Source organism: Elaeis guineensis, chromosome 4, assembly GCF_000442705.2.
Source record: "Elaeis guineensis isolate ETL-2024a chromosome 4, EG11, whole genome shotgun sequence".
Classification (NCBI taxonomy): Eukaryota; Viridiplantae; Streptophyta; class Magnoliopsida; order Arecales; family Arecaceae; genus Elaeis; species Elaeis guineensis.
Genome location: NC_025996.2, coordinates 28,091,617 through 28,107,369, shown reverse-complemented (window position 1 = coordinate 28,107,369; position 15,753 = coordinate 28,091,617). Strand labels below are relative to the sequence as shown.

The following is a 15,753-nucleotide window of genomic DNA, read 5'->3' as shown; positions in this document are numbered from 1 at the left end:
ACAGACCAATAGGTAGAGTGACAGAAGCCATGCTCAGTAGTGGATTATCTTACAATACGAGCAATGATACATTTAGTAGTAGCAGTGAACTTGTTAGGGGGTGCATATGATAGGCACCTGGTCTAAGTCAATTCATCAACGAGTCATGTTTCACTCATGCCACGTAACATGTGAACCAAGATGCACATTATAAAGCCAGCAAGGGTACAATTGCATGAAAAAGACAGGCCATTCGAGGTGGTTTAGGACATGGCACTGCTGCCACCGACGATATAGCAAGCAGTCCTAAATATCCCTTGAACCTCATCCTACATTGGATTTGATTCTACACGAGCAATATATGGCCAATATACATATCCTTCATTGGAGATGTCATATTCAAGGAAGTGCTACACATTGTAAAGCCTGCGATGATACGATAATATATAGAAGACAGGTCACTTGAGGTGGTCCAGGACATGGCACTACTGCAACAGATGACATAACAAGAGTACAATCTTGAATCTGGATCTTCATCATACAGCGGATCCTATTCAGCACAGCTAGGATATGACTAGCATGCAGATCCTTCATAAGAAGTCATATTTGAGCAAATACTACCCTTAATAGTCTCACTCAGATATGGTCAGATATGTTGTCACGGTCTTTCCTCAGATGGGAGTGTGATGACACACCAGTATCAGAGACAACGAATCAATTTCAGGATTGCTATCCAAGAGGCTCAAACTATTGGATGCATGAGTGGGCATAATATCTCGGTCGAAGTCATATCCAAGGCCCCAAATATGAAGAGGAGCCAGATACATGAGTGACACAAACACTCCATGGAGGACAGATGTCAATATGTATTTTGTAATTCCAATCAATTTGACATATATTTCAAACTCAAAAATATGCATTGCCCATGTTCAATTATTAAAAATCAATATTTAATCATTACAATTGCATCGATTATGCAATCATAGTCTCCCGTGACCAATATGAAATAAAATAACATTAAAACACCCTCAAAATCATAATTTAAAGATCCATAAACCTTAAAATAACCTTAAAAACAATAAAATAGAAAAAGAGAAAAAAGGTTAAAAAAACAATGAAACAGTACCAAGCCAGCTTGCTTTTGCATACCAAGTGTTAGTATGGTTCGACCTAGTACCGTATTGTACTGGTAATTGACCGATACAATCGCTGTACCAAGATTGCGAACATTGTGGCTCATATAACATATTATCCTAAAATGAAATAAAGAGATGCATTTCATATCATATCAAAATCACCTATTGGGAACCTATTTTTGCCACCTGCCAATAGCCATCACTGCCCATCACCACATCTACCAATCAGGACAAAATTAGAAACGAAAGCATACCTGTTTTACTATGCTAGAACGTCGATCTGATAGCTGAGTGCTTAGAGGAGTAACTAACTGCTTTAAGAGCATAGGAAATGACGGATAATCCGCAGCACCTGAAAGAAATCCAATCAGATTTGGACCAAAACATCACAAAAGTAATTTGACTATAAATCTAAAAGAAAAAAATAGTATATCTATTGAGTAGTGAATCACCACAAAGAAAATGCACTATCCATTTAGGATGAACGAAGGACACCAAATGAAGCAGTCCCAAGTCACAACAGCAATAAAAATATCAGATTCCTAAGAAGGAAACAACGGAACTTCTAAATTGCAAAATCATACATATTCTAGAAAGATAAAAGATGAAACACTCAGAGGTTCATTCGCCCAAGTTTCAAGTCCTATTAGGATATAGTGCAAGGAGAAACAAAATATTGATCCAAAGTCCAGATATTCATGTGAGGCTGCATATACTCCCAATTACGATGAATGAATCTCATGAATGTTCTAGGCTGGTCAGCCCAAAATTTTGATCCTCACCTTGCTCACAATTAAGTATAAAATGAAAAGAAACTGAATCAATAGATGCCTGATGATGTACAAGGAATGATGAGGCTAAAGGTTTCCAAATGAAGTCAGGTTTGTTCCACAAATATTGCAATCATCTACTAGCAGGATTTTATGTTCTGGCTAAACTGAAATGCTCTGCCTTGCAGTTTAGGCTTAAAGCAATACAAAATCCACCAAAATTTCAAAGTTTGTCAAGTATGCTGAAACAAACCACAGACTTGTCAAGTTAAATATACTAGAAATGCTGAAACAACAAACAAAGCTCATGATAACCCTTACAAAACAGGATTATCTTACTGGAAATTTCTACCTAGAAGGAGCCCCAAAACCCAAGCACATCGCCTTCACCCCCAACTGCAATTATTTCAGCATAGCACTGCAATTAGATAGATCCTATCAATATTCAAGAAAAGCAGGAAATGTTATGCATGTGGAAAAGGAGGAAAAGATGAAGGAGCAAGGAGATCATCAAAAGTTTCGACACTCAATTACTATTAACAATGCTTAGATACCATGGATTCAAACAAAAATCTACAAAAGGCCTTTTCTTTTCCGAAGTATTGCCTGAGTTAGGTCCAGGGAAGTAGAGAGCATGACTTGATAAACGACCACCTCTCCTAGAAAAATGAATATGGGAAATAAGAGGCATCCTTACATATGCCTGGAAGCAAAGGGGAAGATCTATGTGGTAAAATCTTGATCTAGTGTTTAAGTGCATATGCTAGCAAAATCAAATAATATACAACCTTGAGGGGAAAAATATGACACATAAACAGCAACATGCATAACCATACAAGAAGGGAGTTACACCGGACACCTAGTGTTTAAACACAACTAGCAAAGTAACAATCTCTATGATATATCCAAAGTAGGTTGCAACTGGGAAAAAAAATTGGGTCAGCCGGTGCTCCTATGTCACTTATGCACTATGGAGGTCTTGGCTATTTAAACAAGGCCAAAGACCTCAGTTAATAAACTTCTGGCTAGCCTTTTTGGATGGGGTTATAGATTGTTATAAATAGTATAAGGGCTGACCAGATCATGGCCCATGTGGACTAGGGAACACAATAGCACAAGCCCATCTAGGACTGACCCTGAGTCGGGCATAGAATTTCTGTTTTTGATTGGACTCTTCGCCAGTGAAGATGCCAGGAATTAAATTGAGTTTAATCCCACATTGGTTTGTGCTAAGGAGGTCTTGGGTATTTAAACAAAGCCAAAAACCCCATTTAATAACCTCTTAGCGAGCTCTTGGGTCGTTGGAAAAATATTTTTATTTTTTTAACCTCAAATTAGCTTCGAACAAAGATACTAGACACTTGCTAATTGCCATATGGATGGTTATGAGTCAAAAAGGAGTATGGCTTATATGGATTGGAACCTTCTCTCCCATATGAGGTGTCCTTTAAAGGATAAAATCGTGAGGTCTCGTGTGACAGCGCCAGAGGTCAAAGCAGACAATACCTCATATATGTGGGCATGGAGGCATAAGCCAACCATCCGAGCCATCCGATCTCTTGATCCATGACCGCAACAGATGATATAGGTCCTAACATATCAATCAAATTCTTCCCAATCATTATGTTATCTTTTGAAGGTTCAATTGAAACTCCAAAACTGAAACAAAAATTAACTTTTGGCTGAAGGACATCCAAATTATTGCCCATAATGAAAAACATTAATTTTCCATAGCAAAAGTTATCATTATTGACTATTTACGCTAAATGATAATTTCTTGAAATATCAAGAAGAAGGCTCTCAAATTTGAAATATTGAAAGTTTAAACTCTAAAGGGAAGGAAAAACAATTTTTTATTTGCTATCCTAGAGCTCAAATGCCATATATATTTACATTGTCATTGAACCAAAAATGAGATACTATGTTCTAAGCACAAAATTTTTATATTTTGTCGATCATAAATAGTTCTTTATCACCTCAAATCCAAGGATTCCAAATGATACAAATATATACTAAAATAACATGTAGTCTATCCTTTCTTTAAATATTTTTCTAAGTTTATTTTGTTTAATATATTTTGAGCTTTAATTCTAATTCTCGATCAACACTAAAACTTCAAAAATATTTTTTTGAAAAAAAAGAAAAAAGAAAAAGCCTCCTAATAAAAAATGAGGTTCCAAACTAGAATTATGAAAAGAAGCAGTCAAACACAATATAACATATAATAATTAGTACAACAACCAAAAGCATGGTCCAAAACTTGGTTCAAAAAACAATCAAGAGAGTGCATTAAATCTTAAATCAATAGTCCAACATGGCATCTATAAATGGAAATGTCAATACAAAACCTCTCCTTATAGCTTGACTAAAGTATCTCAATTGCAATGGCTTTTTATGCAAGGGAAAGAACATCAATGATAAATCTAATTAAACAAATAAAATCATCTCACAGTGGCCAGGAGATATTAGCAACTACTATATACAACAAGAAACACTAGTCAACAAAATGATCAATAAGATTGGAAACTTGAATGTGATTAAAAAAAAATGTTTCGATAAGGTAAAACCTCCAAAGACCAGGCCTTCAACCCTTTGCATTGCAGCTATTCTAAGTGACCAATCTTTTTCCGGTACTAGAGTAGATGCAATCTTCTCGATTTCCCTGATCAATTCCTTTTCAGAGTACACCTTAATTGGGTCCACTGGCTTTTCAGTAATGTCGGTTTCTCCTTTATTTTAATAAGAAACTGATTAGTAAGAGTGATAGCATATCATCCAACAGCATAAAATGATAGAAAAATAATTTGAAAAAGAGCAAACATCACTTTCAATAAAATGCAAAACACAACATAAATGCATGGATGTACAAACTGTGAGTAGGTGTCCACAATAAACACCAGTATATAGTACACTCTTCAACAAGATACTCTCATTGGAAGAATCCATGCGAGCCAATCATATTTTTAATGAGCCTAAAAGACTAGTTCTTTTCAGCTTTTGAGAATAATACCACTATGGCAAGCTACGCCAGTGCATAGAAATGCCACATAGAAAGATGAAAACAAACAACTAGAAGTACCATCAACTTATTGTAGAAAACATATAGAAAACAGCTATCACATATGTATGGGCTAAGATTTTCAAAATAAAAGCACAACCACATCTTCGATGACAATTATTGAGATGATTATGTAAAAACTTCAACAACTCAAAACTACTGCCACCAATACCCTGGCCTGCACCCCGTAGAAACACAGAGGCGCATGCACACACGCAGGCATGCACCAACAAAAAAAAAAAAAAATCCGTAGTTACTTCAATTTGTACCTCTTATTTGTCTGCCCAATTTTCGTCCTCAAAAAATAGACGTGTTGATTCTAATATACATTAACATAAAGCTTTAGGAGTTGCCTTTAATACATGTCGCCAAAGTTTTATCATATATTTAAAAGAAAAATTGAAGGTTACCTAAAATATAGACACCATATCTGAAAAACCACAAAAGATTGTTTGTTAGAAAGCAAAATAAAACTTTACAAACATGAAACAACAAATTCAACAATGCCCACCCATATAAGCACGCATGTAAGTGTCTGTTGAATTAATACTAGGAATGTAAGCAAAGATTCTTTTTTTTTTTTTGCCTTCTCTTCTTTAGAATGTGGCATACCACACACAAATGTGTTAAAATTACTAAAACACCAAAATAGTAAACATAGGAATCCAAAAGGATTATGATTTCAAATTCAATTATCTTTGCCTATAAATTTTCCATAAGGTATGCCAATCTCTACTTAAATGATTAACAATAGCACCCTAGATAGTGTTCCATTCTAGAATCTCTAACTTTTGTAAAGTAGAACATAAAAGAGGTAGTATCAAATTCACTTAATTAATTAAGTGAATGGATCCTTCAACACCACAGGCAAATGGTTTTAACATTTGCACTATATGAATGAACAAGGTAAAAAGAAAACCAACCTCCAGTGAACATGGATCCCCTTGGAATGCTCTTGGTCTTAGGACTGTTCCTTTTCTGAGTAGAAGTAAATGATTTCATTTCTGTAGAAACAAAATGAGTTCCAACTCCATCTGATGGACGAACCTTCGGCTCTAATTTTTCTAACCTGGCATTCATCTCTTTCATCTGCAGTATCAAGAAGTGATATGAGCCAAGAACTTCATAAGCAGTCAACCATTCAAATGCATTGAAAAAAAAAAAAATCCCAAAAGCTTAGCAATTAAATGAGTTGTCATAAAAGCAATTATAGACAACCCTCTGCATTAGGTATTCTAAGCGTTGTATAATTACCATGGATGAAGGAAGATGGTAACGCTGCAATTCTTCACGAAATTGAGGTCCGACATTTGTATACATCTCCTACAGCGAAAGAGGCAATAAGTTGTTAAGTCAACACATTCACAAAATTCTTAAATCTATGTGTTTTATTGCACTGGAAACAGCCCATCGTTTCCAGAAATCGCTTTATATGAAATGTTTGTCTGCCATATGTCTTGCAAGCATGTCAACCAGTACATCTCTCTTTTCTTCCCTTGTGTAGGCCAACATGAAGATGCAAATGCAAATCTAATTTTACTGGTGATACAATTCACATAACCTAGGAGGGATTCTCAAGCTTCTATTGAACTTGGAAAATGCCTAAATGATGATGAGGAAAAACAAAGTTTGCTAAAAGAGGATTACATTCATAGCACAAATTGTAAGCCAAGAAGCCAATTTGGAAAAGAATTTCTAAGCTGCATTCCTTATACCAACAATCAGAAGTTCTTATTAAGGACAAGCTTGTTCCTCAAAACAACACCATTTAGTATCGCATAAAAGAAATAGTACATGGGTCTTACATTCCTTGACACATTAAGCAGTTTGGCAGCTCATGGAATGCAAATCAAGTCATAAAGGTTTTAGATCTATAATTTTCAGAAAATGATATCATTTTTGGATGTATGAAAGGCACGGACCAAATACATACAAGAATAAAGCGCATAAAATTGTTAGTTTGTAACCGAGTTTTATTCTTCCAACAAGAGTTCCACAAGCCCCCCATTGGCTAGTTTTATAGCCATCAAGTATCAAGATTCGATAATAATGGACAGAACATTTTCTTCATTTGCAATACTAGAATTTATCTTGATGAAATCATGGATCTGTAGAACAAGGACATGTTCCAAATGTATTTAAGAGGTCCAAAAGAAAGTAGGAATGCAACCAAGGAAAATCTGGCTTTCAGCATGTTAGCTATTCCTGTTACTCAGACCAGAGGTCTTATGTATAGCATTCATGATTACTTTGTCTTTGGCTTTTTACATATTAATGCTCCACAATCACACCATGCAAGTTCTAAGCTATCAAGCGTGCTCAATATGTAGCTGGAGTAACCTATATTAACGAAAAGCGAAGTTTATGAACATGGAAAAGGTTTTAGATTTCCATAACTGTAAACATCAAGAGTTCCAACTTCCAACTATCTAAACATCAGCTTTATCAGATCCCCATTCACCAAGAAACCCTATTTAGAGCAACCTCTGATATTACCTGAAGCTTCTCCATATTCTTTTTCACAATAGATAAGGTGATAAAACAAATGTACAGAAATTATAGAGCTGTATATGACAAATCCAAACAAGGCATGATAGGAGGTTCACCCATACAAACCTCAACGCACAAGGTTGCAGCTTCCCTAACACTATGGTTAGGGTCATTCATCAATTGCAAAACCTGAGTAGCAAAAACAAGTCAACCGCATGTCTACATGCATAAATCACAACCAGAAAAGACAGCCAAAAAAAAAAAAAAGAAAAAACAAGAGGGTAAAAGCTACACATACAGGAGGAAGTAGAACTCGCTGAAGAGTGAGCTCAGTAGAAGCAAAAAGACCAACTGCTGTTGTAACTGTACGTGCAAACTCTTCCCGTACTCTCCAACTTTTGTGCGTCCAAGCATAACTTCCAGCTCTTTCAACAATAATCGTGGGTGATGAGACCTGATTTAGGATGAACCTTAATAGTTAGCCACCTCATCATCCTCCTCTTACCAGAAGTTATAGATGAAAGGATTTCCCCACTTTAGAGCTTGTGATCAAGAAATATACCAAGAAAATTGCTTCCTTTGTGAACACAGACAATGACTCCAAGTGATAAGAATAATAGTCAGATATATGGAAACACAATTTTGTCCTTATAAAAAGCTCATAATAGAGAAAGATATACATACAAATGAACTGTTTCAAAATGCATTAACGTAGACCTATAATGAACATCTAGGGGAGGGAAGCGTGGGCAAGAAATTTGATTTACACATATAAATGTTGAGTTTAACATGCCACGCTACACATAATTTCCTCAATAACCAAGTTTACAGAAGGATTGAAGAAAAGCAGATTCGGAAGTTTGGATGTTTCAAACACCAATCGGCCGCCATCAAAGCCATCGCACTTCATTAAACATTGAACACAAACTCCACATGCGAAATAATAAACCTTAAATCCACCACCTTTTTGTTACTATCAGAAATTGCGCAAAGAGAGGATATGCACTTCCTCCGGGGATAAAAATGAGACACAGATCCATCATCTTAACTAGAATGCATCTAGGAAAATGTTTCCAATTACCATTGGAAAAAAAAAAAAAGGGGCTTTCCAAGGTTTAGGAAGAAAATTTAACAGATCCAAGAAGCATTAAATTCACACTCAAAACCCTAAATTCAAAGACCACAACGACATTCCAATTCACTCCCCAAATCTTCCACTTTTCGTTCCACTCACACTAATTCTTCTACCTAACACTAATAATTTGCACAGAATCTTAAAAAATTAAACTAATACTCAAGAAACACAAAATGGAGAGGTTTTTAGAGAACCCGAATCCCTAACCTCCATGAGGGTGATCAGAAGCTGTCGGGCGGCGTCGCGGACGGGCTGCTTCCCATCACCAAGCCGCTCGACGACGGCCGGCACGAGCCCATTAAAATGTATCTTGAAATGCTCCCCGGAGAGCACCGCGGCAGAGGAGAGCGCCTGGAGCGCGCCTTGGGATACCCGGAAGTTACTATCCTTGAGGAGATCCGTGCAGCAATCAACAAGCGCCGTGACCTCCGCGGACGACAGGCTCCTCGTCGACGACTCCAGAAGCTGGTGGAGCCGTTCCACCCCGGCCATCCGCTCCTTCGTGTCCTTCGCCCGCGCCATCTCCATCGCCTCCTCCATCTCGTCCCCCGCAATGGAGAACCCAAAAAAATTCCCCCACCCTCCTAGGGTTAGCGCTTCGGATCTGGGAGTCGCCGGCACGATCGGATCTGGCGGAAACCTGGGAAAAAAATTTCAAGAAATCGAGCGATCGCGCGAGCGAGCGACCAGACAGAGAGAGAAAACGGGGGGTCAAGTCGGTGGAAGTTTGGTTATTGGCTTCTCTCTCGCTAGATAGGCCGAGAGAGAACAGTGGGGAAGTGACGGTCTCGGAAGCTGCCATTGATAATCGAGATTATTTACTAAAATGCCGGCTTCCGAAATTCTTAACCCACTGCATGAAGGGTTTTATCGGCTTTACTTGCCGCATAGAAATTTGTATGCGTGCATGATATTTTTGCGGTTGATTCTACCAGAAAACACGAAACCGGTAGCGCGTCCGGGGGGACGGAGTGGAGATACCTTATGCGTTCGCATATAAATAATTATGCGGATGCTTCAGGATGGAAACTTGTTTCTTTTGCATGGCAGCCTCGAAAGTTCTGGAATAAAAGGATAGAGAATATTTTACCCTTGTTAAATTCACGAGACCTCCGCCGTTCTTCGCCGTCTCCGTGCGTCTCCTTCTTAATTTCCCCACCACTTGGCACCAAAGAAAAAGGATAAGGCACCAACGCGGAACTCGGGGCGAATTTGAGCCTCAGACTTCTCAGGTCAAACATTGGGTTACCTTTTCTGGTCCTCGTCGTCCACTGCGTCGCGATCTATGGCCAATCTAGAAGGCGAAGAGTGCCAAAACTGACCTCACGTGGCAGTTGATGACCTGTGTGTTCATATTTGAGCCGCACTGGGTTCGCTGAGCAATCTCAGCCGTCCATCAGGTGTTCTTTTTGATTGGCGCCATGGATGGGTGCGTGGGGTAGGAGAGAAGAAATGGCATGCAAAAAGAGAAGCTTTGTTGAGAGGTAACCATCATTTGGTTGGTGCGAAGGCATCCTGTCATTGTATCATTGGAATCATTGGCAGGTGACCCATGCAAGATGGTGGCCAGCAGCAGCATCCATAATGCTTTCATGGGCTTAACATGATTCAGATCCCGCATATTGGATGGCTGCGATTGTTCCATTTAATATGATTATCACAGCTTACTGCTAATATGGATGGATCAAGTCTTAAAATGGTGGCAAGAGGTATCTAGTCCAGTTTTCACTTCCAGCTATGTGTTCAAGTTTTATTATTCTACCTTGCTTTTGATATTTTTTTGAGGTTACATTTGTTGGCATTAGAGCAGTAATGTGACTGCTAATTATCGAATGGTCATTGCTTGATCTCATAAGTTTTCATGCAATTGCATAATATTTTGCATTACCATTTCTAAGATATATGTTTTTTTGTTTATCATAATTCTTTGATGTTCACCTTATTAGAGTTAGCATATAAACTTTGGTCCTTGAATTAAGGCCAAGAACTAGAAAATTACCTGACCTATTGTATGGACTTTCATAAAAGGATATTCAAGTTCTCCATTCTTAGAGAGCAAAATATAGAAATTAATTGTATATTTCACACATGCACGTCCTCTCGTACATGACTATAATCCGAAATTATCCAATGAATGAAGGGGCTGAGATCAGATAACAAAATCTTGAGGTTTTAGTTGAGTTGATGAAATGAATAGATTGGCTCAAATACAATGGAGTCTATACCATGCTTGCATGTGTTTTGATGTGATGTAAGAAATACCCTGTTAAACTTGGCCACTATCTTGTTTGGTAGTAAACTAGACTGCTATTTGAAAAGGTTTTGAGATGAACAATGCAAATTAGGTTGTAACCTAAATAGTTGCATCCTTCCTCCACTTGGGTAGAGGTTCTGGGAGATGGTTTTCAAACAGATGTAAGGTCATCATAAGGATGATGGTGAACTCCAGTGCGCATTGGCCTTGTATCCAATTTAGATATGAGTCCAAATAAAGCCCTCCCCCACATGTCACTCTCTATCAACGTGTCTCCAATCAGGAAGTTGCTATTTGTTAGAAGGAACATGGTTAGATTTTGGATGTTCCGATTGACTTATTCATATAAGTAGGTGTTAGAGACATGTGAAATTAGATTTTTCAGTTGAGGCTTAGATTTGAGAGACCCAATTCTATAATCATGGTTGTTTGCATTTTGTATATTGCATGATGATTGTGATCGCAAAATCGGAGCTCTCTAAAATAGGATCGAGACAAAAAGATAATTGATGCTTATAGAAAAACTTTTATGGGTTATCAATGGATTGTATCTTGTTGTGCTACCCATCTATCCTACTCACAAAAAGGAGAGAGAAATAAAAAAAAATTATAAAAAATGAAGAATTTATTTTGCAAGCTGAGATCAATCAATAAGTAAACAAAAACACAATCCGTATTGACAGTAAGATGATAGCGGCAATTAAAACTATTACTAAAATCTTGACTAACCATCACTAAAAGTGGTGGTTCTGATTGTCATCATAATATTTGATAATGATTATACAAAATATGGCTAACCTATGATATTTTTAGCAACATGAGGCAGTGTCACCTTTGCTAAGTATATGGGTGATGGAATTTATAGATTTCAGCAATGGATTTTTCATTGCTTAAAATAATTGTCTTGGTAAAAATTTGCTAAAACTTGTTATGTTATAGTGAACTGAAAATGGCAAACAAATAAACAATATTTCTTCAGAATTAGTTCAATACGTAGATATATGATGGATTGCAGGTACTTTAAGTTGATGAAATTGCACTACTTCCATCAAATATTCACATTTCTAAATGAAATGAATAAGCTACCAAATAAATTAATATTTGATAGGATGAGTTGTGGGGCAAATTTCAGTGGACCATCGTTGCAAGATTCACCCAGAGAGGATGAGCTGGAAGTCAACCATGACCAGGTCCTGTCGTATTTTTGTGCATTTATCTAAAGAATATCTTTCTCCGTCTTTCTAACCGATCATTCCGTCACTGTTTATTGTGAACTGTGAAGGAAACAATACAAAGCCAAACGAAGCCATGAAGGAAAAAAAAAGGTATGAGAGGTAGAGCCAAGAGAAACTCGTAGCCCTTATAGATAGAAGCCTAAAAATTTGAAACCCAATAATCCTAGACTTACAATATCTTAGCCCTCCTTAGCTTCACTCTATCTGAAAAAAAAAAAATCAGCTTTTTCCTTGTTGGATCTTCCAGATCTAATGAGATCTGGGACGGAATATTTCAAAAAAAAAATTATCCTACGATATTTCAGATCTAAGATCTATTAGATCTAATTCCTATTATTTGATATTAAATCTAAAATTAAATCTGAAAACATGAGGAATAGAGACAGAGCCGGCCCTAGGACGGGTCAAACTAGGCGACCGCCCCAGGCCTCCGATTTTTTTTTTTTTCTGGGTAAACCAAACGTCGTTCTCCCTCTCCCGAGTCCTGGCACCCCAACAGCTCCCAACAACAGCTTTTTAGCTCTCAATGTCCTCCGAGACACCCTTAGAACCTTCCGCACGAAGTCCCTAGCTGGTGGCAGAGATGGCGTCATCGCGCAGCCCAAGGTTCTTGGGTTCGTCGGGGTCAGACCAGCTTCTCCTCACCGATCGCCGAGCCGCACCATGGAATACCCGGTTCCCTTCCCTTCTGGATGGCTTGGGAAGGTATGATTCGTGACGTCCGTCCTTCGCTTTTGTCATTTTCTTCTGTTTTCTTGTTAATGATCTTGGATCTTGAACTCTGAAGAGAAGGATTTTATGTAGATCAAGAAAAGCGGCTCGTGACATTGTTTTTTTTTTTTTCCTTGGCTGGAGGAAATATGGCCGATAAAATTAGATGAGAATGGTTGTTAACTAGTTTCTTCTTGTGAATTCCATTTTTCCTTTAGAGAAAAAATTTCTGAACTCCGATGAAGGGGAAAGATTCAAAACAGATCGATCCAAGCTGATGAAGCTAAACATAGTGGTGATTGTACGAGGGTTTCTTCTAAGGTAAAAGTTCATCTATTTTTGATACTATCTTAGGTTTTTTCTATTTATGCCTTTTTCTTCTGTTTCTGGTTATTGATCTTGGATCTTGAACTCATAGAAGAGAAGGATTAAATGTAGATCAAGAAAAGAGGCTCATCAAGATAGATCTACTTACAGTTTTAAAGCATTTGTAACCTCATCAAGATAGATCTAAATTAGGGTTTTAAACCATTGGTAATTACTTTCAGGTGGTCCGACAATGATCTATCTTTTCATTGAAACATAGGTTTGAACAATTTCAATTATATGAAAATAATTTTAGATTTTTATTTGATTTCAAAATATTAATTTCATTGGATGAAGAAAGTTTGAAAAAATTTTGTCTTAATCTTCAAAATTTTTTAACAAATGGTAATCATTACGATCTTGATGGAATTGATTTATTTTCAGAATTAAAAGTTCTAAAAGTAATTATGCCAAAAGAAATAAATACTGCTATGGATATACTTAATTATATTAATGAAATGAATTGTTATCCAAACACATCAATTGCATATAGAATATTATTGACCATACCTGTCACTGTTGCCTCTGCTGAAAGAAATTTTTTAAAATTAAAATTATTAAAATTATATTTACGAACAACAATGCTGCGAAAAAAATTAAATGGTTTAGCTATGCTATCTATTGAAGAAGAATTATTGTCAAATATTGATTACAAAGAAATTATAAAAAATTTTGCATTACAAAATATACGTAGATTAATTTTTCAATAATAATTAATATTTAAAATATATTAATTTTTAATAATTTTTTTTATTTGGCCCAGGGCCTAAAAAATATCAGGACCGGTCCTGAATAGAGAAATACCTCTAGGATAACTAGATTACCCTGTAAATGATCGCAGCAATACCCGAGGTTCTAAAATAGCCATGCAGTCGCCTGGCCTCTACCGATATCCACTCGAGCAGAATCTGAATTATCTTCTCCTCGCGAATCTTTGCTCCAAAAATCAGATCTGGATCTGATCTGGAAGATCTTTAAAAGATCTTCTGAAGTTGGAGCAGCAGCTTCTCGACAAATCTCTGCAGCCTTCTAATCAGGAAGCCACCACGCCTTGGACAAGCACCAGATGGATGCCCAACCTCTTGGACATGAAGAGGGGAGGGAAAGGAGCAGAGGGGGCATGGAGAAGTGGAGAGAATTCAAACTTTTGTTGGTTATTGAGCAGAGTCTCTTAAACCCTAGGCACAGATAGGGTTTAAATAGACCCTGCTGCGCCATGCAGTGCCACATCATTCGACCAATCAGAAAATTTTAATTAATTCTGAAAAAATTATGATTGATGGAGTGATGTCATCTGATCACATCAAATAAGAATCTCCACAATCTTCCTACTGTTGGTGCCAACACTGGATAAGCACAATGAGATTGGCGCCCCACAGTCCAAGTTGATCAAGGGATCAGAGTCCTCATCTCATGAGACTCTATCCTTATCCACTTAGGGCGCACGTCATATCTGATTATGGTGCCCACATTGAGGGCTAATTTAGCAGGTGGACACTCCATTAAAACTCTTCAATGACCTCTTGCCAAGTGGCCTTCAATCCAAGGTCCATGGGTCAACATTTGATCAATGTTCTAAAATAAAAATGGCAGGTGACAGGAATTGGCAGGTGTTGTCTTAAATTCATCTCATGAATTAAGACAAGACTTTTCTGAGCTGGACTGACTCTAGTCAAACTAAGAGAAACCTTCTCAAGGTTCTCTGGTTGAGTCAAATCATATTTGGCTCAGTCGAGATAGAAAAGATCACATGAAGAGAAAGTTAGGCTCAATCGTGTGCTAGCACAATTTTCTTGAACCTAATTGGATCTAATCCAAATCAATCAAACTGGGCTAGCTTAATTGATGACATCTAGACCCTAACACTTATTTGTGTGACCCAGTTAGGTTCATTTTCATATGGTAATGAGACATGTCATGATCTCATCATCAACATCATCGAAACTCCTTTCGATGGATCAGAACTCTTCTGATTCAGATAATTAGAATGATCGATCATCAAGATCATTCTAATTACTCCCAAAATCCATCAGTGATACCTAGCAGTATATGGTAGCAACCCATCAGAAATGAAGACGAACCTCTTGGTGCAGCTACCTGTGTGATTGAGTTCCTCTATCACGAGTTCTGACTGAATTAGGGTTAAGGTGAACTCGTCAAACCCAACATCAGTTATATGAATCAATCGATCGATCCAAGTCCGATGTGAAATCTTAATGAAAAACTCTTTTCCATTATTTTACTCTGCCATGGCCATAGGCTTAAGGACTCAATCTTTCGATCATCATAGGATTACTCCTCTCATCTACCGAGGTTGATAGATCCCTTTTTGGTGCGATCTAGTTCCTACAATGAATATACTACAGCCAACATACACCTCAGGATTTCGAATGGCTAGGAGATCGAGTTATAGTGTAGTCAAATTATAACACACTCAAGGTAAACTGTCGATGCACCTCAGATCAAAGAACTAGACACACAGCTGCAGCATCAAGCTAGTCATCGATGAGAAGATAGACTTCCTTATGACTGCTCGAGATGGTCACGCTCAGTACTCTCGTTCTCAATAAATATCTGTACTCTCACTCCGGTGTCTCCACACCGTAGACTCAAGACACA

General features: G+C 37.5%; 1 protein-coding gene across 1 annotated transcript in view; it reads right to left on the bottom strand.

The window, feature by feature from the left end:
* Positions 1 to 9,322, bottom strand: part of LOC105043118 (CLIP-associated protein) — a 54,434-nt gene extending 45,112 nt beyond the window's left edge. The window contains 7 exon segments of the mRNA XM_073255978.1: positions 1,370 to 1,467; positions 4,453 to 4,614; positions 5,867 to 6,032; positions 6,198 to 6,266; positions 7,560 to 7,622; positions 7,732 to 7,887; positions 8,776 to 9,322. Of these exon segments, the coding sequence (XP_073112079.1) occupies positions 1,370 to 1,467; positions 4,453 to 4,614; positions 5,867 to 6,032; positions 6,198 to 6,266; positions 7,560 to 7,622; positions 7,732 to 7,887; positions 8,776 to 9,108 (1,047 nt within the window). The 5' untranslated portion in view covers positions 9,109 to 9,322.
* Between the last annotated feature and the right edge of the window lie 6,431 nt (positions 9,323 to 15,753).